This window comes from Eschscholzia californica, unplaced genomic scaffold (assembly GCF_041429995.1).
Source record: "Eschscholzia californica isolate CP2 unplaced genomic scaffold, dmEscCali1.0.p SCAF_3, whole genome shotgun sequence".
Lineage (NCBI taxonomy): Eukaryota > Viridiplantae > Streptophyta > Magnoliopsida > Ranunculales > Papaveraceae > Eschscholzia > Eschscholzia californica.
In genome coordinates this window covers 57487994-57515615 of record NW_028238420.1, presented here as the reverse complement: position 1 = coordinate 57515615, position 27622 = coordinate 57487994, and the positions used below count along the sequence as shown (strand labels likewise).

At 34.7% G+C, this 27622-nt stretch overlaps 2 protein-coding genes and 1 pseudogene across 3 annotated transcripts; 1 reads left to right on the top strand and 2 right to left on the bottom strand.

Moving 5' to 3' along the window:
- Nucleotides 1-2797: 2797 nt before the first annotated feature.
- Nucleotides 2798-4165, top strand: LOC147552337 (fasciclin-like arabinogalactan protein 7 pseudogene; annotated as a pseudogene). Its single transcript, XR_015237534.1, has 2 exons — nt 2798-2902; nt 3199-4165. The product of XR_015237534.1 is annotated as a fasciclin-like arabinogalactan protein 7 pseudogene (transcript).
- A 4845-nt stretch (nt 4166-9010) lies between these two features.
- Nucleotides 9011-10019, bottom strand: LOC147552336 (uncharacterized). Its single transcript, XM_086668902.1, has 2 exons — nt 9797-10019; nt 9011-9631 (listed from the first exon to the last, which is right to left on the bottom strand). Exons 1-2 carry the CDS (start codon nt 9924-9926, stop codon nt 9285-9287), a joined length of 477 nt encoding a protein of 158 aa, XP_086525028.1. The 5' UTR covers nt 9927-10019; the 3' UTR covers nt 9011-9284.
- A 16030-nt stretch (nt 10020-26049) lies between these two features.
- On the bottom strand, nt 26050-27056 carry LOC147552335 (uncharacterized). The gene is made up of 2 exons (XM_086668901.1): nt 26828-27056; nt 26050-26651 (listed from the first exon to the last, which is right to left on the bottom strand). The coding sequence occupies exons 1-2, from the start codon at nt 26922-26924 to the stop codon at nt 26284-26286; spliced, it is 465 nt and encodes a 154-aa protein (XP_086525027.1). The 5' UTR covers nt 26925-27056; the 3' UTR covers nt 26050-26283.
- Nucleotides 27057-27622: the final 566 nt, after the last annotated feature.

Here is a 27622-nt window from a genome sequence, read left to right as displayed (position 1 = left end):
GAACCCGTGCAGTTTTTCCTATTAGAATTTGAACTTCATGGAAAATCTCTCATAATTAGCAAGTATGTGTTAATTAAGATAAACCGTTGATTTCTACCATATCAACCACTTTCCTATATTCTGTCATAGATTATAAATCAATTAAGTAGTTCACTAGTAAAATCAACTTCCAATTTTTGCTATAGTTCTCTATTAGCATAGACGTTCTTATCAACATATGAGTTTTTCTTGTTGAAATTTGTCAACCTATGTTAGGTTGAACCAACTAGTTTTGGTAGATTAACTTTACAAGATTGTATAGGTTAAATTGGAATTTGACACTTCAATAATCTTCACCCCAAATTGCTATCAAACACAACCTAAATCGATGAAAAACTATAGTCAATTTAAATTTAATTGCACAAGCCAACAATTCTTGGTTGGAGTGGTAAGAGATATAATCTTCCCCTTAGAGTTCGAGGCACACGCTGAACAGTTAAAAAACAAAAAAAAATTAATCGCACAAATGTTAAAATTCAGAAGATAAATAAAAATCATATGATTACCATTGTTTCTCATGTGGGTCGTTCTTATTTTGTATATTTTTCCAAAATAATTAAATGCAAATAGCTTGTGCAAAATAAATAAAATAAAGAAATGAACTCTAGGTAGCAACTAAATTACAACCCTACTCATATTAAAAGTACTTTTAGTGTTGAAATTAATAAAAAATGGAAGATGCCTAAGATTATTAATAGGATTTTGAGATCTCCATTAATGTGACCAATAGAAATAGAGATCACAATGAAATTGACTTTGAGCCTCCCACTTGAATGAATCAAATTCAAGAGTCAACACCCTCAAACATTTGGGGAAGTCTTTTTCTTAATCTTTGAATATTTTCACACCCATTCTTAACATGCACTCCCATACTTTAATACACTGTAAACATAAACACACATATTAATTTTTTTTTTGTTGAGAGAATTTTTTTTTGTTGGCTCCTAATTTGTTACCCAAGGGATAATTGACCTCCATCATGTTTGTTTAAAGTTCAATTTTGATTTTTAGGACAATGATTTCGTTAGTCAAATTTAACTGTTAGTTTTCTTTTAAAATTTTTAATTTCAAAAAGTTTTCTTTTCTGTACTTTATCTTTCTTATCGGTAAAAAGATCACCAAAATATATTGCCACCAAAAATCGGACTGGCATTGCTAACAACCGCTAATCTTATCATTTTATTTCTTCTTCTTCCTCTCACCACCAACGAGAAATTCTATTCATCTCTCTATTTTAGTGCTTTCTCCAACCTTTCCTTGATGTGGCAACATATTACTTGAGTGTAGAACAATTGGAGAAAGAATGCTGAGAAAATATACTCCAGTGATATGTCCCCACATCAACGGAAGGTTGGGTGAGGGACCGAAATGGAGGGATGAATAGAATTGACAAACTAGACTCAACTGCACTAAATGAAGGGAAGGTTTGGTTGAACCAAGTCAAACTAGACTCAACCACACTAAATGAATTGATGGTTTGGTTGGTAAAACAAGGGGTTGACCTACGCCCGCCCCTAATTGCAATGTTCACCATTACTGAGGAACTAGTGTAATAATTTTGAAATATTTCTTAATGTCTAAAGCATATTTGGGACATTTGAAATGATCGCCAAGACATTGGTTTAGGACACTAGAAATGTCCCAAAATGTCTGAGATTATATTTCAAATGCCCTCAAATAGCATTGGTTTGGGACACGATTACAAATATCTGAGATTATATTTCAAATGTCTTCGACTTTCCACCAAAAACCCCCATCTACTGCCCACCTAAAGTCTGGGTGCATAAGAGCATCTCCAATGCAAAACTCAAAAAAAATCTCTATTCATCCTGTGTGTCAAATCCCAATTGAGATTTTCACTCTTAGATGGCGTTAATAGAGATCCTCAATTTTTGTGTGTCTCCAATACAAAACTCTAAACTTATCTTATTTACTTATGTGGCATAGTTATTTTTGTAAATAAATAATTTGTTAATTTTAGAAAATATAGAAGACTCGATTTCTATTGGTTGAAAATAAAATATTGATGAGTTGGACAATTAGAGATATTTTAAGAGGACACTCTATTTCTAGAGTGTCCTCTTGAGATATCTCTATTCCACCCTCGATACGTCATCTTAGAGATCCAAATAGAGTGTTGCATTGGAGATGATACTTAAGAAAAAACTCTAAAAATCCTAAGTGGCACTCGGAATTTCTAAGATTGAGTGTTGCATTGGAGATGCTCTAATGTGGGAAGTCATCAAGCTTCTCACATGATATAAATTAACAATTAATAAGAGTGAAGTGCAAGAAGCAAATTTTTTGATTGCATTTGGCAATGAAAAATAATAGGAGTACTAAATATTTTATCAAAGGGGTTATAGGTGGATGGGTGATTAAGATATCACACCTTACTATGCCTTTGTTTTAAATCAATTTTTCTCAAAAACATGTTGTTTACAATCCTTCTAAGATTCCCAACTCCAACAATCCAACCACTCATTATTAGAATGATAGAATTTACCCTCTTACTTGCTCTTGGTAAAATCTCTCTCTCTCTCTCTCTCTCTCTCTCTCTCTCTCTCTCTCTCTCTCTCTCTCTCTCTCTCTCTCTCTCTCTCTCTCTCTCTCTCTCTCTCTCTCTCTCTCTCTCTCTCTCTCTCTCTCTCTCTCTCTCTCTCTCTCTCTCTCTCTCTCTCTCTCTCTCTCTCTCTCTCTCTCTCTCTCTCTCTCTCTCTCTCTCTCTACTTATATATATACACAAACACCATAAGCCACCTTCCACAGATCACACTAATCTTATAATATAATTTCTTCAACTATAATCTCATTTGTATCTTTCTTCATTACTTCTCTCTGTCTCTGAACTCCTATTGCTCAGGTATTCTTGTCTTCAACTACTTAATTTCTCTATTTAGATAATTAAATCTACTGATTTATTTGCTTTTAATTGTTCTGTTTCACTTAATTGTGAATGGGTTCTTCTCCATTTAGTGACATCTCTTACACTATATCTTAAATTGAGTCTAATCTCATTTTCTCTAGTGGGTTTTTATCCTATAGGAATTTGGACAAATGGGTTGTCAAAAAAAAAAAAAAGAGATAATTCTTACCTTCTAAATTAGGGTTTTTACTAGTTCAGATCTAACTCTGTAATGGGTTCTGTTTTTCTTGCAGGAATTTAGAGATTTTAACCCAAAATGAAGATACCCATGATTCTCAAAGTTAGTATTTTAGTAGTAATTTTGAGCTTTTCTTCATCTATAAATGCTCAGAAAGCTAAATCTCCAAAACCAGTACCATTACCTCCAACTCCATCACCAGCACCAGCACCAGCACCATCACCACATTTAGTAAACCTAACAGATTTACTAAAAGTTGCAGGTCCATTTCACACATTCTTGAATTATCTTCAACAAACCAAAATCATTGATACCTTCCAAAATCAAGCAAATAACACAGATGAAGGAATTACAATATTTGTACCAAAAGATGAAGCTTTTTCATCTCTTAAAAAACCATCTCTTTCAAATCTTACCCAAGAACAAATAAAATCATTAATCTTGTTTCATGCTTTACCCCATTATTATTCACTTTCAGATTTCAAGAAATTGAGTGAATCAAGCCCTGTTAGTACATTTGCAGGAGGAGATTATATGTTGAATTTTACAGATACAAGTGGAACAGCAAAATTGAGTTCAGGTTGGTCAAATACAAAAGTAAGTAGTAGTGTTTATTCAACAGATCCAGTTGCTGTTTATCAAGTTGATAAAGTTTTATTACCTCAATCAATATTTGGTATTCCACCACCACCATCACCAGCTCCTGCTCCTTCACCTGATATTGCTCCAGTTTCAGATGCTCCTTCAACTAATAAAAATGGAGATGGGTCAGCTGCTAAATCTTCACTTCCTTCATCTTCTCATAAGAAGATTATCATTATGAATTATTTGGTTCTTGTTATCTCTGTTTGTTTGGTTTTGTTCTTGTAAGAGTGAAGAAACAGAGAGAGAGAGATTTTAATTATATACTTACTAGAGATTGTATTCATATTTCTTATGTCCCTTTCAGAATGTATGTATGTTATTGAACTTCAAATTTGATGATCTATTTGAATAAGAATTACATTAAATCTTTACTAGAAGTTCAATATTTCTTACCTTTCCTCTTTGCTAAGGGCAACTCCAATGTGGGGGCTCGGGCTCCCAAAATTGGGAGCCCCTGAATTTTGGGAGCCTCGGGACTTTGCTCAATTCCAACGTTGGGCTCCCAGCTGGGGCTCCCATATCAAAATAATATACATGTGTGAAGTACGTGTGCGAAATTTTGATTTTAAATTTCCACTATGAATTATTAGACTTCGACTATACATTAAAATGTGATATTATTCAAGAAAGATAATTTCAAAAAGATAAACACAAAAAAAACAAAAAAAATAAAAATTAGAGAAAAATACTTAAAAATGAAGTATTTAAAATAATAAGAAGATTAAAAAAAAAATTAATTTAAAAAAAAAATTAAAATAAAGTGGGGTGGATCCCCTTTTTAGGGGATCCACCCCAAATATGGCCGTTGGAGCTCCCAACGGCCATATTTTGGGGGCTGGGAGCCCCCATCCCGGGCTCCCGGGTTGGAGGCAAGGGGCTGGGGCTCCCAAATTCAAATTGGGAGCCCCAGCCCCCTATACATTGGAGTTGCTCTTAGGGCAAAGCCAGTGTCGGGCTCGGCCGCTCGGGCTCCCAATTTTGGGAGTCCCGGGACTTTGTCTCAATTCCAACGTTAGGCTCCAAATCGGAGCTGCCAAATCCAAAATAATGAACTTGCGCGAAGTACGGGTGCGAAATATTGATTTTAGATTTCGACTATTAATTATTAGATTTCAACTATTAATTAAAATGTGATATTACTCGAGATAGATAATTTCAAAAAGATAACACACAAAAAAAAAGAGGAAAAATAAGAAATAAGTAGTTCAAAACATTTTAAGAAAATTAAAAAAAAATTAAATATAAGTGGGGTGGATCCCCTTTTTAGGGGATCAACCCAAATATAGCCGTTGAGACAGCCCAACGGCTATATTTGGGGGCTGGGAGCCCCCCAGTCCGGGCTCCCAACCCCACCGGGAGCCCAGCCCCGGGGCTCTCGGGTTGGGCGTCTTTGTATGGGGGTTGGGCTCCCAAAATTCCCCAACCCCTATACAATGGCTTTGCCCTTAGAGCAAGTCCAATCCCAGCCTGTCTTAGGCCGAAAAAACCACTTTTTCACCTAAAATTATTGGCCTCAGCTCAGCCTCTAAAATTCAGCTCCAGCCCCAGCCTCTCTTGAGGCCGAAAATTTGAATTTGGAATTTCCCAATTTACTAATAAAATTCAATTAAAAAAACATCGATTACAACTAATAATTGATTAAAAATTTAAAACTACTTAAATACGACTAAACAACACTAGAAAAATTAATTAAAAATAACTAGAAGGGGTTTCTTGGGTCTCGTGGTGCACCGTTGAACCAAGCCTCTCGCGCCGCTAAAAGCATTTGTTGAGCATGTTCGTCGAGAGACCTAATATCAATCTTCATTAAGTCCATCGCATATTGTCGGTTCGCCACCTCCGTTTGCACCCGTAGAAAATCTTGTTGCACCTTTAGGGTCTCTTGTTGAACCCGTACTGCTTCACTCAAAGTTACTGATCTTTGTTGGGAATCTTCGTCTCTTTTTTCCCAATATCCCTCACTGGGAGTTTTTGAAGCGGTAGAATGTGTGGATGGTTCGCCAACTCTTGCATTTGCTTTGGCTTGTTTACGGCCAATTGGTCTTTCTTCCGATGGATTGGTATTAGAATCTCTTTTACCGGATGTTGACTCTCCTGGCATGTCTGCCATCCACTTGTTGTGTGTCATCAAAATTTTGTAAACATGTAGGAACCTAAACCCTTTACCTTGATGATTTTTTTTATACAATTCGATAGCTCTTTGTAACTAAAATAAACAAAATATATATATAAGTATATTATATGAATGAAGTGAAAAGATAGAAAAAAGAAATTAAAAAGTTAGAAACAATTACCCGGTCATAATCGTTTTCTCCGCTTTTTGGAACTTTATTTATTATCCTCAAAGTCGATATAAAATTTTGACATTCCGAGCTTATCTCACTGAAACGAGATTTACAACTTCTAAGTGTGCGTTGAAACTTTGCACTCGCATTATATTCATCCGATATTTTTTGCCAAAATACTTTATATTTTTGGCTATTTCCGACAACCGCATCAAATGTGATTTTCAAATAACAATTAGTAAGTAAAATATCTTCATCCGGCTTATACGGTTCCCGTTTAGTTATCTTTGTCGAAGACGTCCCTCCTTGCACACAAGAATCCTCACATACTTCATAATCATCAACTCCTAATTGAGCCGACGGGTAAGTAGAATTAGGGGACAACATTTCCATATAACTTTGGTTATCGAATTCATTGATGTCTAATGGATCCATGGGTGAACAAATGAAAAGATCAAAAAAAAAAATTGAAAGAAAGAGAGATAGAAATGGAGAGGAAGTTGCAAGAATGAGAGAAAGAAAGTGATAAGAAGAGGGTGAGAGATGAAAATGGATCCAACCCCTATTTATAGGGGTTGGATCCATTTCTAGCCGTTGGAGCAAATCCAACGGCTAGGGGATGCCCCCCAAGTGACCGTTGGGGCCCCAACGGTCACTTGGGGCCGTTGTTCAGTCGCCCCTAATGTTAGGGGCGACTGAACACCGAGCCCCAGCCTCCGCTCCAAGCGGCTGGGCTTGGAGCGGGGGGCTGAGGCCATAAATTTGAATTTATGGCCTCAGCCCGGCTGGGGTTGGACATGCTCTTAGATCATCTATAAGATGAAAACACTTACTTTGTGAATATAACTTTGATTATGGAGAAAAATCAAGAAGATTTAGTCAAACTGTCAACCACAACTGCCACGTCAGCTGGGTAACTTCTTTTGTCAAAATCCTTTGTGATTTTAGATTTCTCAGTTTGTTATTAACATCTTAGTCGATTAATATTGTCTCACTGTTTTTAACAACTTGAGCATCTAGGACGGAGAATGAATTTTCATTGTCACTCTGACTTTCATATACATCTAAGCATCCCAAAGCACCGATAATTGCACCGCGGCCTCCCTTGAAGACATTCAGCGGTCTCTGTGTTGACTTACTTATTGACCTGTCACATCCTCCTCAAAATTTGTTTACCAACGGTCCGACAATACATCTAAAAGTCTCAAGAATCAATAATAGAAAGTTGAGTGTCTAACATGAGAAGCGATCATCATATATGATTTAGGAAAACTAAAAAAACAACCAGTAGTTATTCGATCACTGTCAAATGTTGGTGTTGGAGACAACAAGCCAATATTCTTATTTACCAATTCCCGATATACACTACAATTTATTGGTGTGTAGCTCACTAGTATGTTTTCTTACCCATTGGCAGCTTCGTGTCAACAGGCTTATGTTTCCATCGGACTGGTGGGTAAGTTACCTTCATGAATTTTTTTCCCTTGCTAGCAACCCATCACATCATTGAGAAATCACTCTAAACATAGTGGGTGATTCTTTTGTATTTATGGTTTTGTTTAGATCAAAATAAGAATTTAAACTTCGTCATTTTTCCATGATATTTCACTATTAAAACACCAATGCCAACTACAACATAGTCGATGTTATTGGAGGAAGACAATGGTGTGATTTTGCGATCTTCCGGCCACCAACATGTTTGAAGTGGCGGAGTATTGTGTAGATCATTGAGGAATTTTTATGTTTTGCAAGTAATGGAAGAATTTTGGTTTTTTTAAATTACTTAGTCTTATTGACCAAGCGATGAGCGTGAATAAACTTATCTTGGTCAAAGTAAATTGATAAAGTCAAGTAAAATCACACAACTTATCTTGGTCAAGTAAAATGTGAATGTGAATAAACTTATCTTGGTCAAAGTAAATAGATAAAGTCAAGTGAAATGTGAGTGCGACCGGTAGAAAGGACGAATGTATATAAAATTGAGAGATTTTAGAGGCCCTTCCTACGAATTTTCTTTGAAGCAGGCACCCTTAACACCAGGGGACACCTTTAAAATTTCCTATAAAACTTTTGCGGCCTGAAACCTGTTCTAAATTGGGATGCTTTCAAGATTTGTGAAGATGTTTTCTTCGTTCTATATAAGAGGACCAACATTATCGATTATGTAAAACTATACACAATTTAGCTAGGTTATTTGTCATGTCATAATTTGCAATTGTAAAATTCGTCTGTCAATATCCATGTTAAGTTTTCATCGCTTAATTTCCTTCCACAGATGTAACAATTTCTCAAGATAAGTCCACACTTGTATGGTTAAGATTAATTCATTTTGGAGTTTGAGTCTCGGGTGGGTGTAATCTGTAATTCAATTACTTATTATAGTGGAATATTTGGAGTGGAATACTAGTCCCGTGATTTTTACTTGTCATATTTAGGAGGTTTTCCACATTAAAAGTCGTTGTCTTATTCACTTTCAGTTATTTGTTTATTGCTACCACTATCTATATAATAAGGGAGGAGGGTATCTTTCCCCCTCCTCCCAACGGCTATCTTCGTAACTAACACAAAGGGTGAAAATTTATATTTCTGCTGCGTCGACTCGACCCGTTTTCCCAACACATTTTTACTCTGATTTTTTTTAATGAATATACATGTTGATGTAAAACAAGCTTGGGAGAATTTGATGGAGACTTTTTTTCTTGTATTATGGTCCAGTGTGATCATCTACTAACTGAAAACAAATTATACCACGTCGAACAAACAAGCTATGCCTAGTGACTATTAGAAATGTTCAATTGACAATTACCCTTCTTAGTAATGTTTATCCAGTACGCAGGTTCGGAAATTAGTAAATATCGATTCTTCACGTTACACTAGAGTAACAATTGCTTACATTTATTTTGTTAAAACCGTAGGTTATGATCTAAATCCATTTCGTGACACATGTAATCATATTTGCATTGATCAGTGTCAAACTAGACAATTTTACAGATCTTTTATACAACAAAGTTATATAATAAACTTCTCGTGCATGCTGACTGATAACCAATAAAATCGTCAACTTATTACAAAAGTAAAATACACACATGCACACGACGTGGTCGATATCCACTCGTATATATGTGTTAATTTATTCAAGACAACTAGTATGTTATCCAATTTCATCACACATGCTATATGTGTCTATATAGCTGCACGTACTTTAATTTGTTCAAGGCTTTGCTGCATCTTGGATAGCTTCACCAGCATACCCGCAACATCGTTGGCATCCATAGTTACCGCGATAACAACAACCATAACGACAATACCTACCGCCGCCGCCACCACCACCACCACCACCACCGTGGTTATATCCACCGCCACCTCCACCACGGTTGTAGCCACCACCCCCACCGTTGTTGTGTCCACCACCTCCACCGTTGTTGTATCCACCACCTCCACCGTTGTTGTATCCACCACCACCTTTGTTGTATCCTCCGCCACCTTGGTTGTATCCACCGCCTTGGTTGTACCCTCCATACTTAGCGTTCTCTACTCCATTATTCTCCTTAGTCTCCTCTGTTAGTACAAAAGAGAAGCTCAAAATTATAAAAATAAAATAAAAGACGTAGCACAAATCGTGTTTTATAAATAAAACTTATGACATGGCAAGATAAAATTGTTTTGTTATATATATAGTTATAAAGAGATAAAACTAAATTAAATTCGATTAGGGTGATTTACTTGTTTTCTCAGTTAAATCCTTAGCTGCATAGACCTCGGAAGAAATGAGAATAACGGCTAGAAGACCTAGCAAAATGAAAAACTTCATGGAACTCATATTTTCAGAATGAAATGGAATGCTTCCTATCATCTTAGACCAATCAATTTATAGCTCAAAAAAGTAAGAGAGATGAAAATAGTTTTGACTTTGTCATTAATAGCCATTAATTATTGTGTCGAAAAATATCGACCGAAAACAAAAAAAACAAAAATGTGGGTACCTATATACTTGGGGATCTTGGAAGAAAATGAAATTAGTTGATTGGTGGTAAGTGGTACGGGTCCCATATTCAATCCATCTTATCTTCTCTGTCAATCATGTACTAATTTTCTCGTATAAGACATATCCACATATACAAGTAGTCACTAAATAAGACACATTCATTAATGGTCACCAAAATAATATCATCTAAGATTTTTTCGGTCAATAATTGTTGATTTGTTTTGAATTGGATAAAATACACCAAAGGATCACAAACGCTCTATATAATCTAACAAGAAAGACGCATATATTAGGTTCATTGCTAGTAGCTTACCGGGATTTAATTGATATTTACTAACTTAATCATTAAATATTGAGTTGCACAAGAACAAATACAATGGAGAAGTATTTTTATTGATACAATAACACAAAATTTTATAAACTTTATACATAATTAGAAATATAAATAGATAAACAATACAACTTCTTTATGAACACTAATATGTGAAAAGATTGATGACCGTTAGTAGACTGTTGGATTGCCTTCACATCATCAACACATTGGAGAATAGTCCCACATTAGAGAATGGGTAACTAACAACCAAGAATATAAAGTATAGGTCCTCTGCACTCATTGCCAATTGGTTTTGAGTTGGATGGCCACATACTTAACAACCTTCACATCATTAACACACATTTACATTACTAATTTCTCTTGCTTCAGAATGTATTTTAATATCATTTTTCCAATATAGGTGCAACTACATTTTTGAATGTATATATGCCATTGAATTTCGATCTGGTTGCAGAGGTGTTGTCGGTCAATTTGAATCTCATCTTTACCACCACATCTCTCACTCACACACTGACACACACACACACTCTCATTTCCACTTTTTTCTGATCATCTTCAAGTCACTCTCATCTTGATGTAGAGAAATTGGCAAGAACTACATGGAAGAAGTCTATGCGACTATGCGGCCAAAAATAAAGACAAACAACTGAAACCGTCAAAAGCGAAGTTAGGGTGTCATAATTAGTCGAAATTTTAGTGTTGATGGGAAATAATGTTCCGCACATTTCTTGTGGCGAACACAACACTCGACCCAATTTGGAGGAAAAACTTTGTTATTTAGGCTCTCAAACCGGACTTTTAATTGTTATTTTTACCATTTTCAGTAAGTTTTCGTTTAGAAAGTTATCTTTTGTTGAGATAGAAAGTTTTTTCAGGTAGTTTTCCATTTTCAACAGATTCTGCAATTTATTTGTTTAGGAAAGTTGTTAATTTGAACCTAGATAGGTTCATGCAACTCTAGTGTTATATACAATTCAATAAAAAACTCTAGTGTTATATAAAGAGGATCATGTAGTTATTTAATTTAACAAATTTTATAGATAAAAAACAATTTCTCTACTCTCTGTAAGCTTTTCAAATTCTAAATTTTAGACATAGATCTAAGACATTTTCTGAGTTCTCTGTTGCGTCACATCTTTGCCCTTTGTCGACGACAAAAGAAACCCTAGCTCTCTCTGCAACTACTAAACTTTTGTTGAGGGTTTCACTTTGAAACTCTCATCAAGGGTGAAGAGAGTAGAGAGATGGGTGATGGTGATGATAGTGCTGATAGATGATAGTAGTGATTGTGTTAGAGGTGAAAGACTTTTTTCTTGCATGTGTGAGATTATAAAAGTCTGAATTTGTAGGGGTTTTTTAGCTTACCCCTCAAAATTATTTGGTAATTGAGTTTACCCCCTTCGATAATTTGTAATTGAGTTTACGCCCTTGAATTTAGATTTTTTGTCAAAACTACCAAGGACATGTTTGACATGTGATAATAAAATCATAAATTAAATAATATATAAACAAAATCAATCTTTACTAATTATATTCCTGACCAAATCAAACAATAAAGTAAGGTCGAATCTCTACTAAGAATCATATTGAAGAATAATTGTTCTTCGTAGTCACAATTATTTCACGTACACCAAACACATCCTTTTTATTTTTGTCAATAATAGTAAGTCTAAGTGGGTAAGCTCAATTACTCATCATTGACGGGAGTAAACTCAATTACCAATCAGTGACGAGGAGGTAAGCTCCAAAAACCCGAATTTGTGATCTATTACCCATATGTGGGCCTAGTAAAAGCGCCCCTTGTGAGACGAATTGGACAAGCGTCGCACATTCACAGGAGGTGCCATTAGAAAGAACTAAATGCGCCTTTAAAATTATCCAAAAGTTTTAAGTGGATGCTTAAAAGCATATTAAGTAACAAATGAAGTTTGAGTGGCGAATAAGATAATCGAATTATTTTCTTAATAATCTCTCTTCAAAACAAAATTCAAGTTGCGTCGGTAGGACGATTTATTATTTTTTATTAAAAGTATTATTGTCATACAAGTAACTAAAATAGTTTTCATTTCATCAAAAAAAAAAGGGTTAATTCCGTTTTGGCCCCCGATTTGTGACCAACTGGCCGTTTTGGCCCCGAATTGTGTCCGGCAGTTCGTTTTAGCCCCAAAAAATTCCTAAATGGCCCCAAATTTTTTCAACCTCCCAATTTCACCCCCATGGCATTTCTGTAATTATCTTTTTTTTCTTTTTCTTTGTCCACCTCATCTAACTATCACCACATCACTCTGTCCACCTCACCCTTCTTCTCCGGCGAAAGGTTGCCGGCCGGAATAAAAAATTCCGGCCGGCCACCTTTACCAAATTTTTTTTTTCTTCATCTTCTTCATTTCTCTCTCTTCTTCATCTCCTTCTTTCTCTCTCTTCGAGTTTGGCATGAAACACAAAAAGTAAATAAAGAATCACAATATTGCCATCTTGGACAAAATCATTTGAGTTTTGGCATGTCCAGCGTGTCAAGAGGGGGTCACGAGTGTTAGTTTGGGCTTCATTTTTCAAGAAATTACAAGAAATGCCATCCATGCAATCCCATACTCACCCACATTCTTTTAATCAAACGTGACATGTGTCCTTTCTATCCCTTGTCTCTTCTCAATTTTATTTCTCTATCCTCCTTATTTCCTCTAACTTATTTTATTTCTCTCTCATAAATTATCTCTTTCTATAACTACTTTATCTCTCTAGATTTTTCTCCAGATTTATCTCTCCCTCTAATTTCTCTTGAATTTACGGTAAATTTATCTCTCTTTTCGGTAGTTTTTTTTTAAATCTTAAAATTTTTTGGATGAATTTCATTTTCAAATTTTAGATTTATCTCGAGATTTTCCTTTCCTCTTTATCATTTTTCTCTCTAGAGTTTTTACATTTTGAATAAAATAATTTATTTTCTCAAATAATTTCATTTTATTTTACACTTTCTCTATCTAAAAATACTTTTTCTTTCTTGAACTATTTTTTTTTTCTCTAAAACTCTATCACCTTATATTTTGGGCATTTGTTTACATTTTTTTGTATTGTACATTTTTTTTAAAGCAAGAGGTTATGTATTGTACATTTTTTTGTGTACTGAACACTTTTGTACTGAGAATTTTCTTGTGTACCGGAAATTGTTTTATGTACTTTGGTTATGTACCAAACACTTTTGTACTGAGAATTTTCTTGTGTACACGGGAAATTTTCTTGTGTATCAAAAATTATTTTATGTACTAGCCATTTGGTTATGTACGAGACAGTTTTTTATTGGAAATGTTCTTATGTACCGGGAATTGTTTTATGTACTAGCCATTTGGTTATGTGCTACACTTTTGTACTGAGAATTTTCTTGTGTACGGAGAATTGTTTTATGTACTAGCCATTGTACAAGACACTTTTGTACTGAGAATTTTCTTGTTTACCGGGAATTGTTTTATTTATTAACCATTTGGTTATGTGCTAGGCACTTTTGTAACGGGAATTTTCTTGTGTACCGGGAATTGTTTTATGTACTAGCCATTTGGTTATGTACTAGATACTTTTGTACTGGGTATTTTCTTGTGTACCGTGGATTGTTTATGTACTAGCCATTTGGTTATGTGCTAGGCACTTTTGTACTGAGAATTTTCTTGTGTACCGAGAATTGTTTTATGTACTAGTCATTTGGTTATGTACCAGACACTTTTTGTACTGAGAATTTTCTTGTGTACTGGAAATTGTTTTATGTACAAGTCATTTGGTTATGTACTAGGCACTTTAGTACTGGTAATTTTCTTGTGTACCGGGAATTGCTTTATGTACTAGCCATATGGTTATGTACTCGACACTTTTATACAAAAGAGAGTTTTCTTGTGTACTGACCATTTGGATATGTACTAGGCACGCCTTGGATTGGAATCGTGAAACGTGTGATTTTGGTTTCATTTTAGAACCAGAAATAAAGTCTCATTCTTCGTTGTTGTCCCAACTATGGAGTGGTTGTCCCAACTATGATCGTGAAGACGGACTTCCATTTTTATGCTTCTTGGTTCGAGAGTGATTGTCATTGTTTCGATTATCTGGAGCCATATTCCTATGTTGTTCAAAAGCTTTGCAGAATTCAATTAAACTTCGGCAATCAACCATTGTTAAACCCTCAAGTAACTAAACCGACTGAAATTAGCAGGAAATCAAAATTACCTGAAAATCAAGACAAATTAATTATAACCTAAAAACCTTTTAAGCAATCCCAAATCTAATTTTGCACAAATTGAAATTTCTCTAAAACCCATGCATCTCTGTTCAAGAAAAAAAAATTTCCCCATTAAATTTGAAACTGAATCTGACTTCTCCAAAACCTTAAACCATTCCAAAATAGTTCCAGATCTGGTTTTTTCAAAATATTTCTTCACCATTACACTTTCACCAAATTTGTTCAAGAAATCAAACCATTCTAATTTCTTCACCAAATTTCTTCACCATTAAACTTTCACCAATATTTCTTCATCGAATCTCACTTCCCAAAACCCTAAACCATTCAAAATATTTCCATATCTGGTTTTTCTAAAATATTTCTTCACCATTAAACTTTCACCAAATTTGTTCAAGAAATCAAACTGAATCTGACTTCTCCAAAATCCTAAACCATTCCAATATTTCTTCACCAAATTTGTTTAAGAAAATTCTTAGAGAGGGAAAGAAGATAGCTTTTGAAATTTCTTAGAGAGAGAAAGAAGATATCTCTCGAATTTTTTTAGAGAAAGAGAGAGAATGTAATGAAAATAAAGAGAAAAGGGTATCAAATGTAGTAAGATAAAAAGACACATTCTTTATTGTACTTGTCATCTCGGGCCCACCAAAAAACTGACAAATTAGACACGCTTCTTATTTCTGTTTTGGGCTGGGGATAAAGCTTATTTACCCCCCTTTTTTTGGTCTTCTCCCTCAAAAATCTCATTTTCAATGCAACACTCAAACTCTAAATCTTAGAGTGTCACAAAAGATTTTTTAGAATTTTTATTTAAAATTCATCTCCAATGCGAAACTCAATATGAATCTCTACAGTGATGTGTCAAGATTTATTTTAGAGATCCTTAAGAGGACACTCTAAATTGAAAAATGTTGTTTGGAGCGACTTCATAAAGCGAACCAATATGGCAATGACATCTGGCAAATGAGTTAGAATCACGTGGTTTTCTAGATTTATGAAGAACTTACACTTGTAAAGCAAACAGATCAGTACTAAAGAAAACAGATTAGTACTTGCTTCCTAAAATCGGAAGGGAAATACTCCAAACATCGTCAGAGTCCTGATTTCTTGAGTTGAAACCAAGGAAAAGACTTTGAGAACCCTTTGCTAGGGAAAAACCCTTTAATATTACTTGAATATTCAGAAAATGTAGACTGCCTTACAAACTAGAGAGCTTCCCTACTTATAACATCCCATATACAACCATTCCACTTCTCTAGACAGCAACTAGACAACCCTCACATTACCTAGACACCTAATTAATACGGGGGATGAGATTTAAGTCCAAAATCGCATGATCAACGAGTCTAGAGACCAAAGATAATCTGAAATAGAAAATAAATCCACTCAAAGTAAATTACATGTCTATCCTCTTATTCTCTTTTACTGCCTAACCTATCCTAAGTTAGAAAAAAAACCCAAAATAAAAGATACCATAATATATAGAGATTCATTACATTTATTTCTTCAAAAACAAACTTTCTTTCCCGGAAAAATTTGCCTTTTTCGTTTAGCATAACAAAAAAGAGTAGCCTCTTCTGTTTTAAAAAAATAACCAAAAAAAGTTGTCTTTTCCTCAAATATCAAACCAGAGAGAGAGAGAGGGAAACTCTTATCTTAAACACGCCCAAAATAAACCTTACGGAGAGAGAGAAAGAACATCGAGTAGGAGAGAGGGAGAATCCATTGTTGGTTTTGTTCATCATCATCAACAGTAAAGAGTAAGTTATTTTATTTTTCATCATTTTTGTTGTTCCTTCAACTTTGTTTATGATTTAGATTGATTTCTACAACACAAAACGAATTAGGTTTTGATTTTTACAACTTTAACTATGATTTATTTTTCTGAAATTGATTAGTTAATAAGAAATTTCTAGGGTTTAGTTGTTTCGAAGTGGTTTAATGGAAGTTATTTTCAAAACCCTAAATCAGTTCAAAGTGAAGAGTATGTTTCTTTTTTGCATGCAATAAAAATTTGTATTGTTACCTTGTCTCTGTTGTTGTGTAATTTCTTTGAAGAAATGGTTTCTGCTTAAATTTTTTATTTTCGACCGACAATTTAGGGTTCTATCTAATTTAGGATTTTGTATTGTAGACTTTCAAGCATAGTGTTAGATCCAGAATATAGTTACTTTCAATAAAAACTTAATATTTTGTCTAGCGTTATTAAGTTTCTTATAAATCTATATCAATGGTTACCTGTCAAACCTGATTTTTTGACAACCATAGAACATTACATGGTGTAATATGGGGAAAAAAATGAGAGAATAAATTGGATTGTAAAAACAGTGTCATTTTTTTGTTTAGCATTTTTGAAGTTTATCATAGAACCTTGAAATGGTTACTGTTCAAAACTGGTTTTATAAGAAAAATGACTTGTTTGACTAGCATTTTTTAGTTTCTTATAGAAACGCATAAATAGTTACAACCCAAAGATGTTGAATTGGTTTGTCATTTGAACTTTGACAGGCCTTCTTGTAGGTTGTATGTGATTTTGCACATGGAAGAACTTTATATCGAATCGAACTATAAACATTTTCCTAACGAGATGCCAACAGATGATTGGACAAAACTAGCGCAAAGGAAGAGGAGTGAACTAACTTGGTTGTTGCTGAATGAATCGAAGGATATATGGAGAAAAAATGTTTAAGTACTTTAACTTGTATTTTGTAACGGACTATGTGATAAAACGTAGCAAACATGTTTATGTTTTAAGTTTGAATAACATCTTGAGCAGTTATGGGATTATTTATCAATGTTCTATAATACCACAATTATATTATATTTTAGATGTCGTTCAACAGGTTTATAGATACGATAAAGATGTCTCAAATTTCTTGGACACTACTGAAATTATACAATTATAATACGTGGTAGGGCAAAGACATGATGAACTCAAACACTTAATGCTGAATCCATTGATAACATATATAACTAAGGAAACAAATAGTTCGTACAAAAATATATCAAAAATCTGGACATTTTGATTAAAATATAACAAAGGCTAAAACTAACCTGCTTTAATTGTATTGAAAATTGCTAAATTGCTAGAAACGTCAAACAAATTTTTCTAGCATGGTCCAATGGGTATAAAGATACCAGTAAGATGTTGACAAAATTTCTCCAACACTACCAGCATATTTCAGTTTTTCGACATTTTGTAACTTATTCTAGCCAAATACATATGAGTCTAACTACGATAATATCGTAACCATTGATAAAATTTAATAGAAAATAGGAAAATTCTCTTGTTTAAATACGATAATCTGGTAACGTTGATCAAATTCTCTAAACATATAAAAGACATAAGTAGAATATTTATGTTTTTAGCAGAATAATTAAACCAGCATAATTAAAATTTAACTTGGTTATTATATAGCTGTCGTGCATGAGGCACTATTGTGATAAGCCGGTTTTTTACACCGACCGCAAGCCCTCATTTTTTTGGGTATGTTTCCGGAGCTCTCTCTTCTTACTGTCCTTGGTCTTCCCAGTTTTCTCTTTGTTAACGAAGGTAGTGTTCTTGTTTCATCGATGTACTCCATTGGCTCATCATAATTTGGTATTGGGTAGACATAACATTGATAAGTGTTGACGAACGCTTGTTTGGTGAAAATGATCAAAAAAAACTTGTCGTATCACCATCATAATTCTTGATGCACAACATGGCATGTTGACAAGGGATAACATCTATCGACCACCTACCGCAACTACATGTGAGATCAATGAGATTGACAGAGTAGAATACGAATGTAGAAAATGCTAGTAGATGTCACTAGAATCGATAAAATGCTAGTAGAATACGGAAAATGTAACAAAAACAATTTCACCTTATACATTTTAATTACTAAAAAGTATTTGTTAACCTATTGTAACAAATTCATTCAACAGATACTGATAGAATGTAGAATATGCTAGTAGAACCAATAGGATGCTAGAAAAATAGTATTTGCATTTTAACCTACTGCAATAAATACATTCAACAGATGCTGATGGAATGTAAAAAATGTTATTCGAATCAATAAGATGCTAACAAAATAGTATTTGCTTTTTAACCTATTGTAACAAATTCATAACAGATGCTAATAGAATGTAGAAAATGCTAGTAGAATACCGAAAATGTAGCAAACACAATTTCACTTTATAAAATTTTTAATGAAAAAAATATTGAATTAATAGATATTTCAACATTCACTTTTTACTAAAAAGTGATAAAAAATGTTACATATAAGTTTTTTGTTAGAATAAATAATTTTTTTTAATACGATTGTAGTAATAGAGATTTATAGATTTTGACGATCAATTTAAGTTGGACATACCTCACAAACGAATTTGTAGATGTCTAATTAGATCGAGGTAGAGATAAAACGCAAATCACAACTTCATACTTTCCTGAAGTTCAAAGAACAAAGAGTTACAGAGAGAGAAATTCGTTTTTGGGATTGAGCATCTCGTTTTAGGTAAATATCCATTGATTTGGTAGGTTACTTTAATCAAATATAACGGATTTAGAAATAATATACTTTCTTGAATTTAAAGAATATAAAGTTACATAGTCGTTTTTTTGAGAGTGCAACTCAGTTTTGTTAAATATCCACTGATTTGGTTAAATATTTATGGAGTTTATGGAAATAAAGATTGGTATTAAATATCCAACATAAATATTCTTTCATAAAATATACTGTATGGAAAAAGTTATTAATCTAACCAGTATAAACCTTTGGTTTACCAATGGTTAAAAAATATTTATGAAAGGGCAAAAATGAGAGATAATTAAAGGAATGATGCATGGGGCCCACCAAATAGTTAATTTTTGGACTTATTTTACATTTTCGGTTTATTTTGGTTTTATTTTATTTATTAATTTAGGAGTGGATATATGACTCATTACCCTCCCTATTTTTGGACCTTAAACTCAAAAATCCTAATTAATATTTAGAATTTAATAATCTTGACTAATTAATTAGACTATTGACTTGACTGCCCCAGACCCTAGAGAATTTCTACCCTATTCTAGAACTATTTGCATCAACTTGGGTCCTTAACCTCCCCGTATTTAGCGTTAGCTCCTTCCTCTCAAATATGATCTGGACCGTTGACGATGCCAACGGTCCAGATCATATGAAAATTAAATCACACGCAGATTTCCCTACCTCTCGCCCTAGTTTTAGCTCCTTCCTCTCAAGTTAGAGAATCCAGTTGTAAATAATAAAATATGTATGTAACTTGATGAAACCAAACCATGTTCTATAACTTTCCAGTCACAATGTTTAGGGTTTAGGTAAGTTCATAGTGTTTAGGGTTTAGGTAAGTTTTTCTCTTCGTAAATCGTCTGAATATAACTCAGTATATAAATCTTGAATAGTTTTTTGTTGGCTATTAAGCGCCTCTCGTAAGGCATCACATTCATTCTCAGCCTCAACTCTAGCTATAGAAAAGTAATCAAAGCTAGGAATGGGAAAAGTTACGCTAAAACTATCAACTTGATCAAATTTTCTCTTCACGGAGCGAGTCCGAATTATAGGTTTGTTATTAACCAGTGTGCAACTACAGCTACAACATTTAGCCGAAATATCAGAACAGAACGAGACCGAAGAAGGTTCCGTCATCAATGTTCTCTAACAAGTAACAATACCAAACGAATCCAAACCGGTTAATAATCCCAAATAACTAAAACCCCATAATAATAGAAGAAACAGAACCTCACCAAGAAACTTAATTCCTCTATAAAATCAAAACCCTCAATATTACCTGCACTCTGTTTCAGTTTCACATAATTAAATCACAGAGAAAGCACCTAGCAACAATAAACCTATCCTACCCAGAATAGTTCAAAGCAATATCAAAATCAATTCTTACCCTCAGATTTGACTATTTACAACTGGTTCTCTAACTTGAGAGGAAGGAGCTAAAGTTAGGGCGAGAGTTAAGGACATCTCGGTTTGATTTAATTTCCATATGATCTGGATCGTTACCATCGTCAACGGTCCAGATCATATTTGAGAGGAAGGAACTAATGCTAAACACGGGGAAGTTAAGGACCCAAGTGTAAATTCTTCATAAATCTAGAAAATCACGTGATTCTAACTCGTTTGGCCAGATGTCATCGTCCCATTAGTTCGCTTTTTGATTCGCATTATAAAGTCGCTCGAAACAGCATTTTCGCTCTAAAGTTAGAGTGTCCTCTTGAGTTTCTCTAAGTGTCACATAAGCAAATCAATTAGTTTTAACCAAAATATAGGTCTTTAAAGTTTCTCTTGAGTGTTGCATTAGAGATGGTTTTGAAATAGAGTGTCTCTAAATGACCAAATAGGAAAGAGACCATTTAAAAATACATTTTTCACACTTGACACATAGGATTTTTAGAGTTTTCTTGAGTATTGCATTGGAGATGCTCTTAGTAGAAGGATCCTTATCTATCTATATCCATTTACTTAAGGCCCGTGTTTTAGGGAAACAAGTAAAATTTCCGGTTAGGTAGAAACAAATTTTTTTTGTTTCCTCCAAACATCACTATTTCAATTTTTCATTCATTCTTCTTCTCCTATCATCTCAACTACAACTCCAACGACCTCCACCAGATTCTGACGACTTCCACCATTAACGTTGGCGATCACCATCAACATTCTTCTTTCTTCTCTCTCTTTTCTTCTTTCTTCTCTCTCTTTTCTTCTTTCTTCTCTCTATTTTCTTCTTTCTTCTTTCTTCTCTTTCTTTACTTTTCTCTCTCCTCTCTCCTCTTATCCTCTCTCCCTCTCTCATGAAATTTCTGGCGAAGGAAAACTCCTTCGCTGGAACTCTTAAAAAAAGAATGGAAAGGGGAAGAAGAGATGAAGAGGCAGATAAAGGAGAGGAGAAGAGAAAGGAGAAGAGAGGGAAGTAAAATAGAAGAAAGAGAGAGACAGAGAGAGAGAAACACATCGTCGCTGGTCATTTCCGGTCGGCACCTCATTCCGGCGACTTAAGGGGGAGTGTTTGGTTTGATTTATTTTGGGTTTCCACCGTCTTCCCTGGAAACTTTTCTGTTTTCCCCAAAACGTTGGCCTTACTTAAATGCTAGGTTTTAAAAAAAAGAAATTGAAGCATTTTATGCCAAACGATGTGACAAGTTTCTTATGAAAATTTGACCAAATGTGGACCGTTATTTCTATGGACAGTTTATCTTTTAGTAGAGAAGTTGCGGTCAAATTTTCAAAGGGACCTTACTACATCATTTCGACTGTGAACCTAGTATTACCCATTCATTTTACATTTATTTCCAATGTTCTATCTTAGTTTCCGTTAAAGGTTCACCAAACCCTCCTCAATAATATTTCTTCCAAATTTATGCCATCTGGGACTTAAACCATGGTCTTTCACTAGAGATGAACCATTCCAGAGAGTAATTGTTGTCTGGTGTCAGGCCTCATTTTCTTTCAAAGCATTTATGGAGATCTTTCTTGTAATAAGAGAGATGTACAACAAGCTCTTTCTTTTACTTGATTGATAACCCATAAGATCTTCAACTTATTACAAAACCAAAATACCAACACCCACATGAGATGGTCGATATACACTCGTATATATGCTTTATTTTATTCAATTAAACAACAACTAGTACGTTATCGTATATTGTCCCTGCATGGACTTCTACAAAGAAAATGTCTATATGACTCAGCCTTATGGTTTTATTGACCCTTCTCTTCTTTCTTATGTCTGTCATTTACATAAGAGTCTTTATGGCCTTAAGCAAGCTCCTAGAGCTTGGTTTCAGAGATTTGAGTCCTTACTCCAAACTCTAAGCTTCAAAAGCAGTGCTGATGGTCACTCTATGTTTGTTCAACAAACTCAGTATTCCATTTTGGTGTTGTTACTCTATGTTGATGGTATCATACTGACGGGTAGAAGTGATTCTCTCATGAAATATCTGATTGCTACACTTGATGATGAATAAAATGTCCAGACGTTGACTAACGTCTGAAGAGCCAAGATCAGATCATGAAGTCCAATGGGTCAACCCGGCTTAAGGCAGCAAGACAGCTGAATCCTTGACGGTCCACAATACACTCGCCTAACTGGGAGGTCGGCTAGAGGAAACCAACCCTGTAACGCCCTCGGCATGAATAGATCAGTCATGGGATCTCTAAAGGAATGAGAGCGGTTTATGTAGGTTCGGTCGATGCCTCACGCCCAGAACTGGGGAGGCAGAATCACACTTATTAACAATCTACCGACCTAATCCCGAAATATCTTTAGAGATCTTAGTCGGCTACAGATCTTGAAGTGTTTAAGCAAGTTTGGACTCCACGCGTCTAAGGGAGGAAACTTCTCCAAGAAGAGCTATCACACTGGTAGGTATCTATGGAAGATCCTTGAACTTAGAAACTTTTATCCTAGATACAAGATAAACACAAAGGGAAAACTTTCCTTCACGACAATCACCGCCACCTCTTAAGCTTATAAAAGGTTCCCCACATCGTCCTTCACAGGACACGATCTTTTAACCCTAAAAGATCACCAGAAACTCAGAGTTCTCATAACTCGCCCTCAAAAGGATCGATGAATATTCATTCTTTTACTGCAAAGAGCACCTTGACTGTCTTGAACGTTGGAGCGGTTTTCGAACCCTTTGCAGATTTTTTCCCCTCGGAAATCGACGAACAGGAGCTTGGAGAACAGAAAAAGGGGATGGAACTGGAGCTGGAAGCTAGGAATAAGGAGCTGGACCAAAGAACATGAGCAAGAAGCGGAGGACCAGAGCTGGAAGCATGAGCACACGACGGAATCTCATCTTACGTAACAGAATATACCATCAAAACAAAGGCTATCATGCATCAACTCCCTTTTTCATGCTCATATAACGGAAGGCCATATTTTTACATCAGCAACACTCAGTAAAGAATTTTCTTTGAGAGAGTTGGGCCCTCTTCATTTTTTCTTGGGCTACAGCTTAGTCATCTGCCCTCTTTCTAACCTAAAAGAAGTGTGCACAAGATTTACTTGAAAATGCAGATTTACTTGATTCTAAGCCAAGTTGTACTCATGTTTCTGGTGGTAACAGGTTATCTAAGTCTGATGGTATTATTGTTCCTGATCATTTTTTCCCTAGAAGCATCATTGGTGGACTTCAACACCTCACGATGACAAGACTTGATTTGGCCTATGCTGTAAATTATGTAGCCCAATTTATGCAAGAACCAAGATCTTCTCATGTGCAATTGATGAAGAAGATTATTAGGTATGTCAAAGGGACAATAGACTATGGGATTACTAATACTCCAGGTAACATTTCAAAACTAAGAGGTTACTCTGATTCAGATTAGGCTGGATGTCCAGATTCTAGGAGATCAACCAATGATTTTTGTGTTGTTCTCGGTCAATCTCTTGTTTCTTGGTGTTCAAATAAATAAGGGTTATTTTGCGAAAGGGTCGTACATAAGTACCAGGTTTTGTGAAAGGGGCATGACTGTTTATTATTTTGCGAAGGGGTCGTGGACTAGTATTGACCAGTTAAGTTTTAAACACCGTTTATTCTAGCTATATTGTTTAAAAGTTTTAACACCATTAATATAACTACACTAGATTCACAAAAGTGAAAAATTATAACATTCACCGTGAAAATATTAATTTTTCAAAATTTGCTAGCTGCTTCTATTAACGTAACTTTGAATTTCTTTTAAACTATTAGATCAAACAAAATGATCCGCCTAAAAATCTCTGATGAAAATCGAAGGTTGAAGAAAGAAAAAGGGAAGAAGATGAATTTAATATATTTCTTCGTTCAAAAACTGAATAGGTACTTTCAGATTCACTTGGGTTAACGTCGTTACATCTACTTAATGAATTAACTGTTCATACAATGCGGAAGTTAAATCTAACATTTATTTAACGGTCAATAATAGTCCACGACCCTTTCGCAAAATAATAAATGGTCATGCCCCTTTCACAAAACCTGGTACTTATGTACGACCCTTTCGCAAAATAACCCAATAAATAACCTACTCTACCGAGATCTTCCACTGAAGCTGAATATAAAGTCCTTTCTGTCACTGCTGTTGAGTTATTCTGGGTTTTATATCTTCTCACTGAGCTGAATCAATCGATTTCATCTCCTATGGTGGTATATTTTGACAATCTAGGTGCCAAGAACATAGTTGCTAATCCAGTGTGTCATGCCAGAACTAAATACATTGAGGTCGATTATCATTTTGTAAGAGATTCGCCATATCCCTGCTTTGGAGCAACCAACTGACTTGCTCACCAGAGGTCTCTCTAAGGATTTGTTTCTCTCTCTAAGGAACGGGTTGATGGTTCTGCTCAACCCATCATCTTGAGGGGGCATGATAGTGAACACACTAAGGTGTAATTCAAATGTATTGAAGTTGGATGATAAAGGTTCGAGATGGTGTTACCATGGTGTAACTATACAAGTGAAATGGACTAAGTCATAGAGGTGCCTATAGTAGAAATGAGTAACAAACTCTTTCTTTTTTGTTGAACTACTTTACTTTGTTAGTTAGTTTTTTTTTTGTTGAAAGTACTTTGTTAGTTAGTTAGTTACAACTACTGTGTCTTCCCTCTCCTCTGTAACAAAATTTCTGCAAAGCTATATAAGCATGTTTAATTGTAATAATTGAAATCATCTTGTTTGAGTGACTAATGAAATAAATCTTCTCTCTAGTTTCTATCAACCCTTCTTAGTGATGTAATGAAATAAATCTTCTCTCGTTTCAATCAACCCTTCTTAGTGATGTTTTGAAAATTAGTAAATATCGATTTTTCACGTTTCACTGAAGTAACAATTGCTTACATTTTTTTTAAACCTTAGATTGTAGCACGGGATTGTGATCTAAAACCATTTTGTGACACAGTTCTTACATTTTTCGTAGGTTAAAATAGTTAGGGGTGAACATCGGTTGGATAACTGACTTTTTGAGACTATCCATAATCAGATCCAAAGGGTTTGGTTATTGTAAATCTCAATTCGAACCATGTCAAAATTTTCCAAGAACAAAGTTTAGAATTATCAACTTTAAAACTTGCTACAATTATACTTGGAACGTGCTAAAAAGTAGTGTTATCTCACAAACCCTTAAATTTACATGTACGTGATTAATCCGACATAGTTTATCAACATTCGAGGAAGATAAAAAAAATGATAAACAATTGAATCATATATTCTCACATATATAATATATAGAAGGTAATAACAAATAATTTGGTTCGATTTCTTCGGCTATCCGTCAAAAAAATCCATAGACCGAACCAAACCACTAGGTTTTTGTATTTTAGTATCCAAACCAATTCGGATAACCATTGAATCGGTGTCCAAACCGCCCAAATCTGTTTGGATCGGGTTGATTTGGTGGCTTCGCATACTAAATGTACCCCACTAAAAATAGTTATCATATTTGCAGTGATTAGTGTCAAACCAGACAATTTTTTTAGATCTTTTATACAACAAAGTCATATAATAAACTTCTCGTACATGTTGATTGATAACCCATAAGAATATAAGATCATCAACTTATTACAAAAGTAAAATACACACATGCACACGACGTGGTCGATATCCACTCGTATATATGTGTTAATTTATTCATGACAACTAGTGCTATATGTGTCTATATGTAGTTGCATGTACTTCAATTTGTTCAAGGCTTTGCCGCATCTTGGCTAGCTTCGCCAGCATACCCGCAACATCGTTGGCATCCATAGTTACCACGATAACAACAACCATAACGACAATACCTACCACCACCACCACCGTGGTTATATCCACCGCCACCTCCACCATGGTTGTAGCCACCACCACCGTTGTTGTATCCACCTCCACCGTTGTTGTATCCACCACCTCCACCGTTGTTGTATCCACCACCTCCACCGTTGTTGTAGCCACCACCTCCACCATGGTTGTATCCACCACGGCCTTGGTTGTATCCTACACCACCATTGTAGCCACCGCCTCGGTTGTATCCTCCATACTTAGCGTCCTCTACTCCATTATTCTCCTTAGTCTCCTCTGTTGACACAAAAACAGAAGGCCAAAATTGTAAAAAGAAAAAAGGACTTATCACAAATCGTGATTTATAATTAAAACTTATGACATGACGAGATAAAATAGTTTTGTTATATAGTTATAAAGAGATGAAACTTGGAGGCCGGAGAACTTAATTAAATTCGATTAGGGTGATTTACTTGTTTTCTCAGCTAAATCCTTAGCAGCAGAGACCTCAGAAGAAATGAAAAGAACGGCTAGAAGACCTAGCAAAATGAAAATTTTCATGGAACTCATATTTTTAGAATGAGATGGAATGCCTCGTATCAACTTAGACCAATCAATTTATAGCTCAAAAAAGTAAGAAGGAGAAAATAGTATTGACTTTGCCATAAATAACCATTAATGATTGTGTCGAAAAATCTTGACGAAAAACGAAAAAAACATTAATGTGGGTTCGTATATACTGGGGGATATTGGAAGAAAATCAAGTTAGTTGGTTGGTGGTAAGTGGTACGGGTCCCATCTTCATTCCATCTTATCTTCTTGGTCAATTTTGTACTTTCTTTTTTCTTTTAATCGTATATGATATATTCACATATACAAATAGTCACTAAATAAGACACATTCATTTATGGTCACCAAAATAAAATCGTCTAAGATTTTTTCAGTCAATAATTGTTGATTTGTTTTGAATTGGATAACAGACACCAAAGGATCAATAGCGCTCTAGATAGTCTTACAAGAAAAACACATATGTTAGGCTCATTGCAAGTTGATAATCATTAAATATTGAGTACAATAACCTATTGAATTTGGAGACGTTCAAATCAGAATTCATTGGAACCAAACTAGTGAAGAATAAATATAATATTGTTATACTGTGATTAAAGTCCTTGTGCACCATTATACACACCAGCTACATTGATTAACTACATCTTTCACATTTCAATATAGGTGCAACTACATTTTTAATGTATATATGTTGTTGAATT

Coding starts and splice junctions, on each gene's coding strand:
- LOC147552335 (XM_086668901.1), bottom strand. CDS start 26,924: ATGAGTTCCATGAAAATTTTCATTTTGCTAGGTCTTCTAGCCGTTCTT. Junction 26,652..26,827: donor GGATTTAGCTGAGAAAACAA/GTAAATCACCCT, acceptor TTGTGTCAACAG/AGGAGACTAAGGAGAATAAT.
- LOC147552336 (XM_086668902.1), bottom strand. CDS start 9,926: ATGATAGGAAGCATTCCATTTCATTCTGAAAATATGAGTTCCATGAAG. Junction 9,632..9,796: donor GGATTTAACTGAGAAAACAA/GTAAATCACCCT, acceptor TTGTACTAACAG/AGGAGACTAAGGAGAATAAT.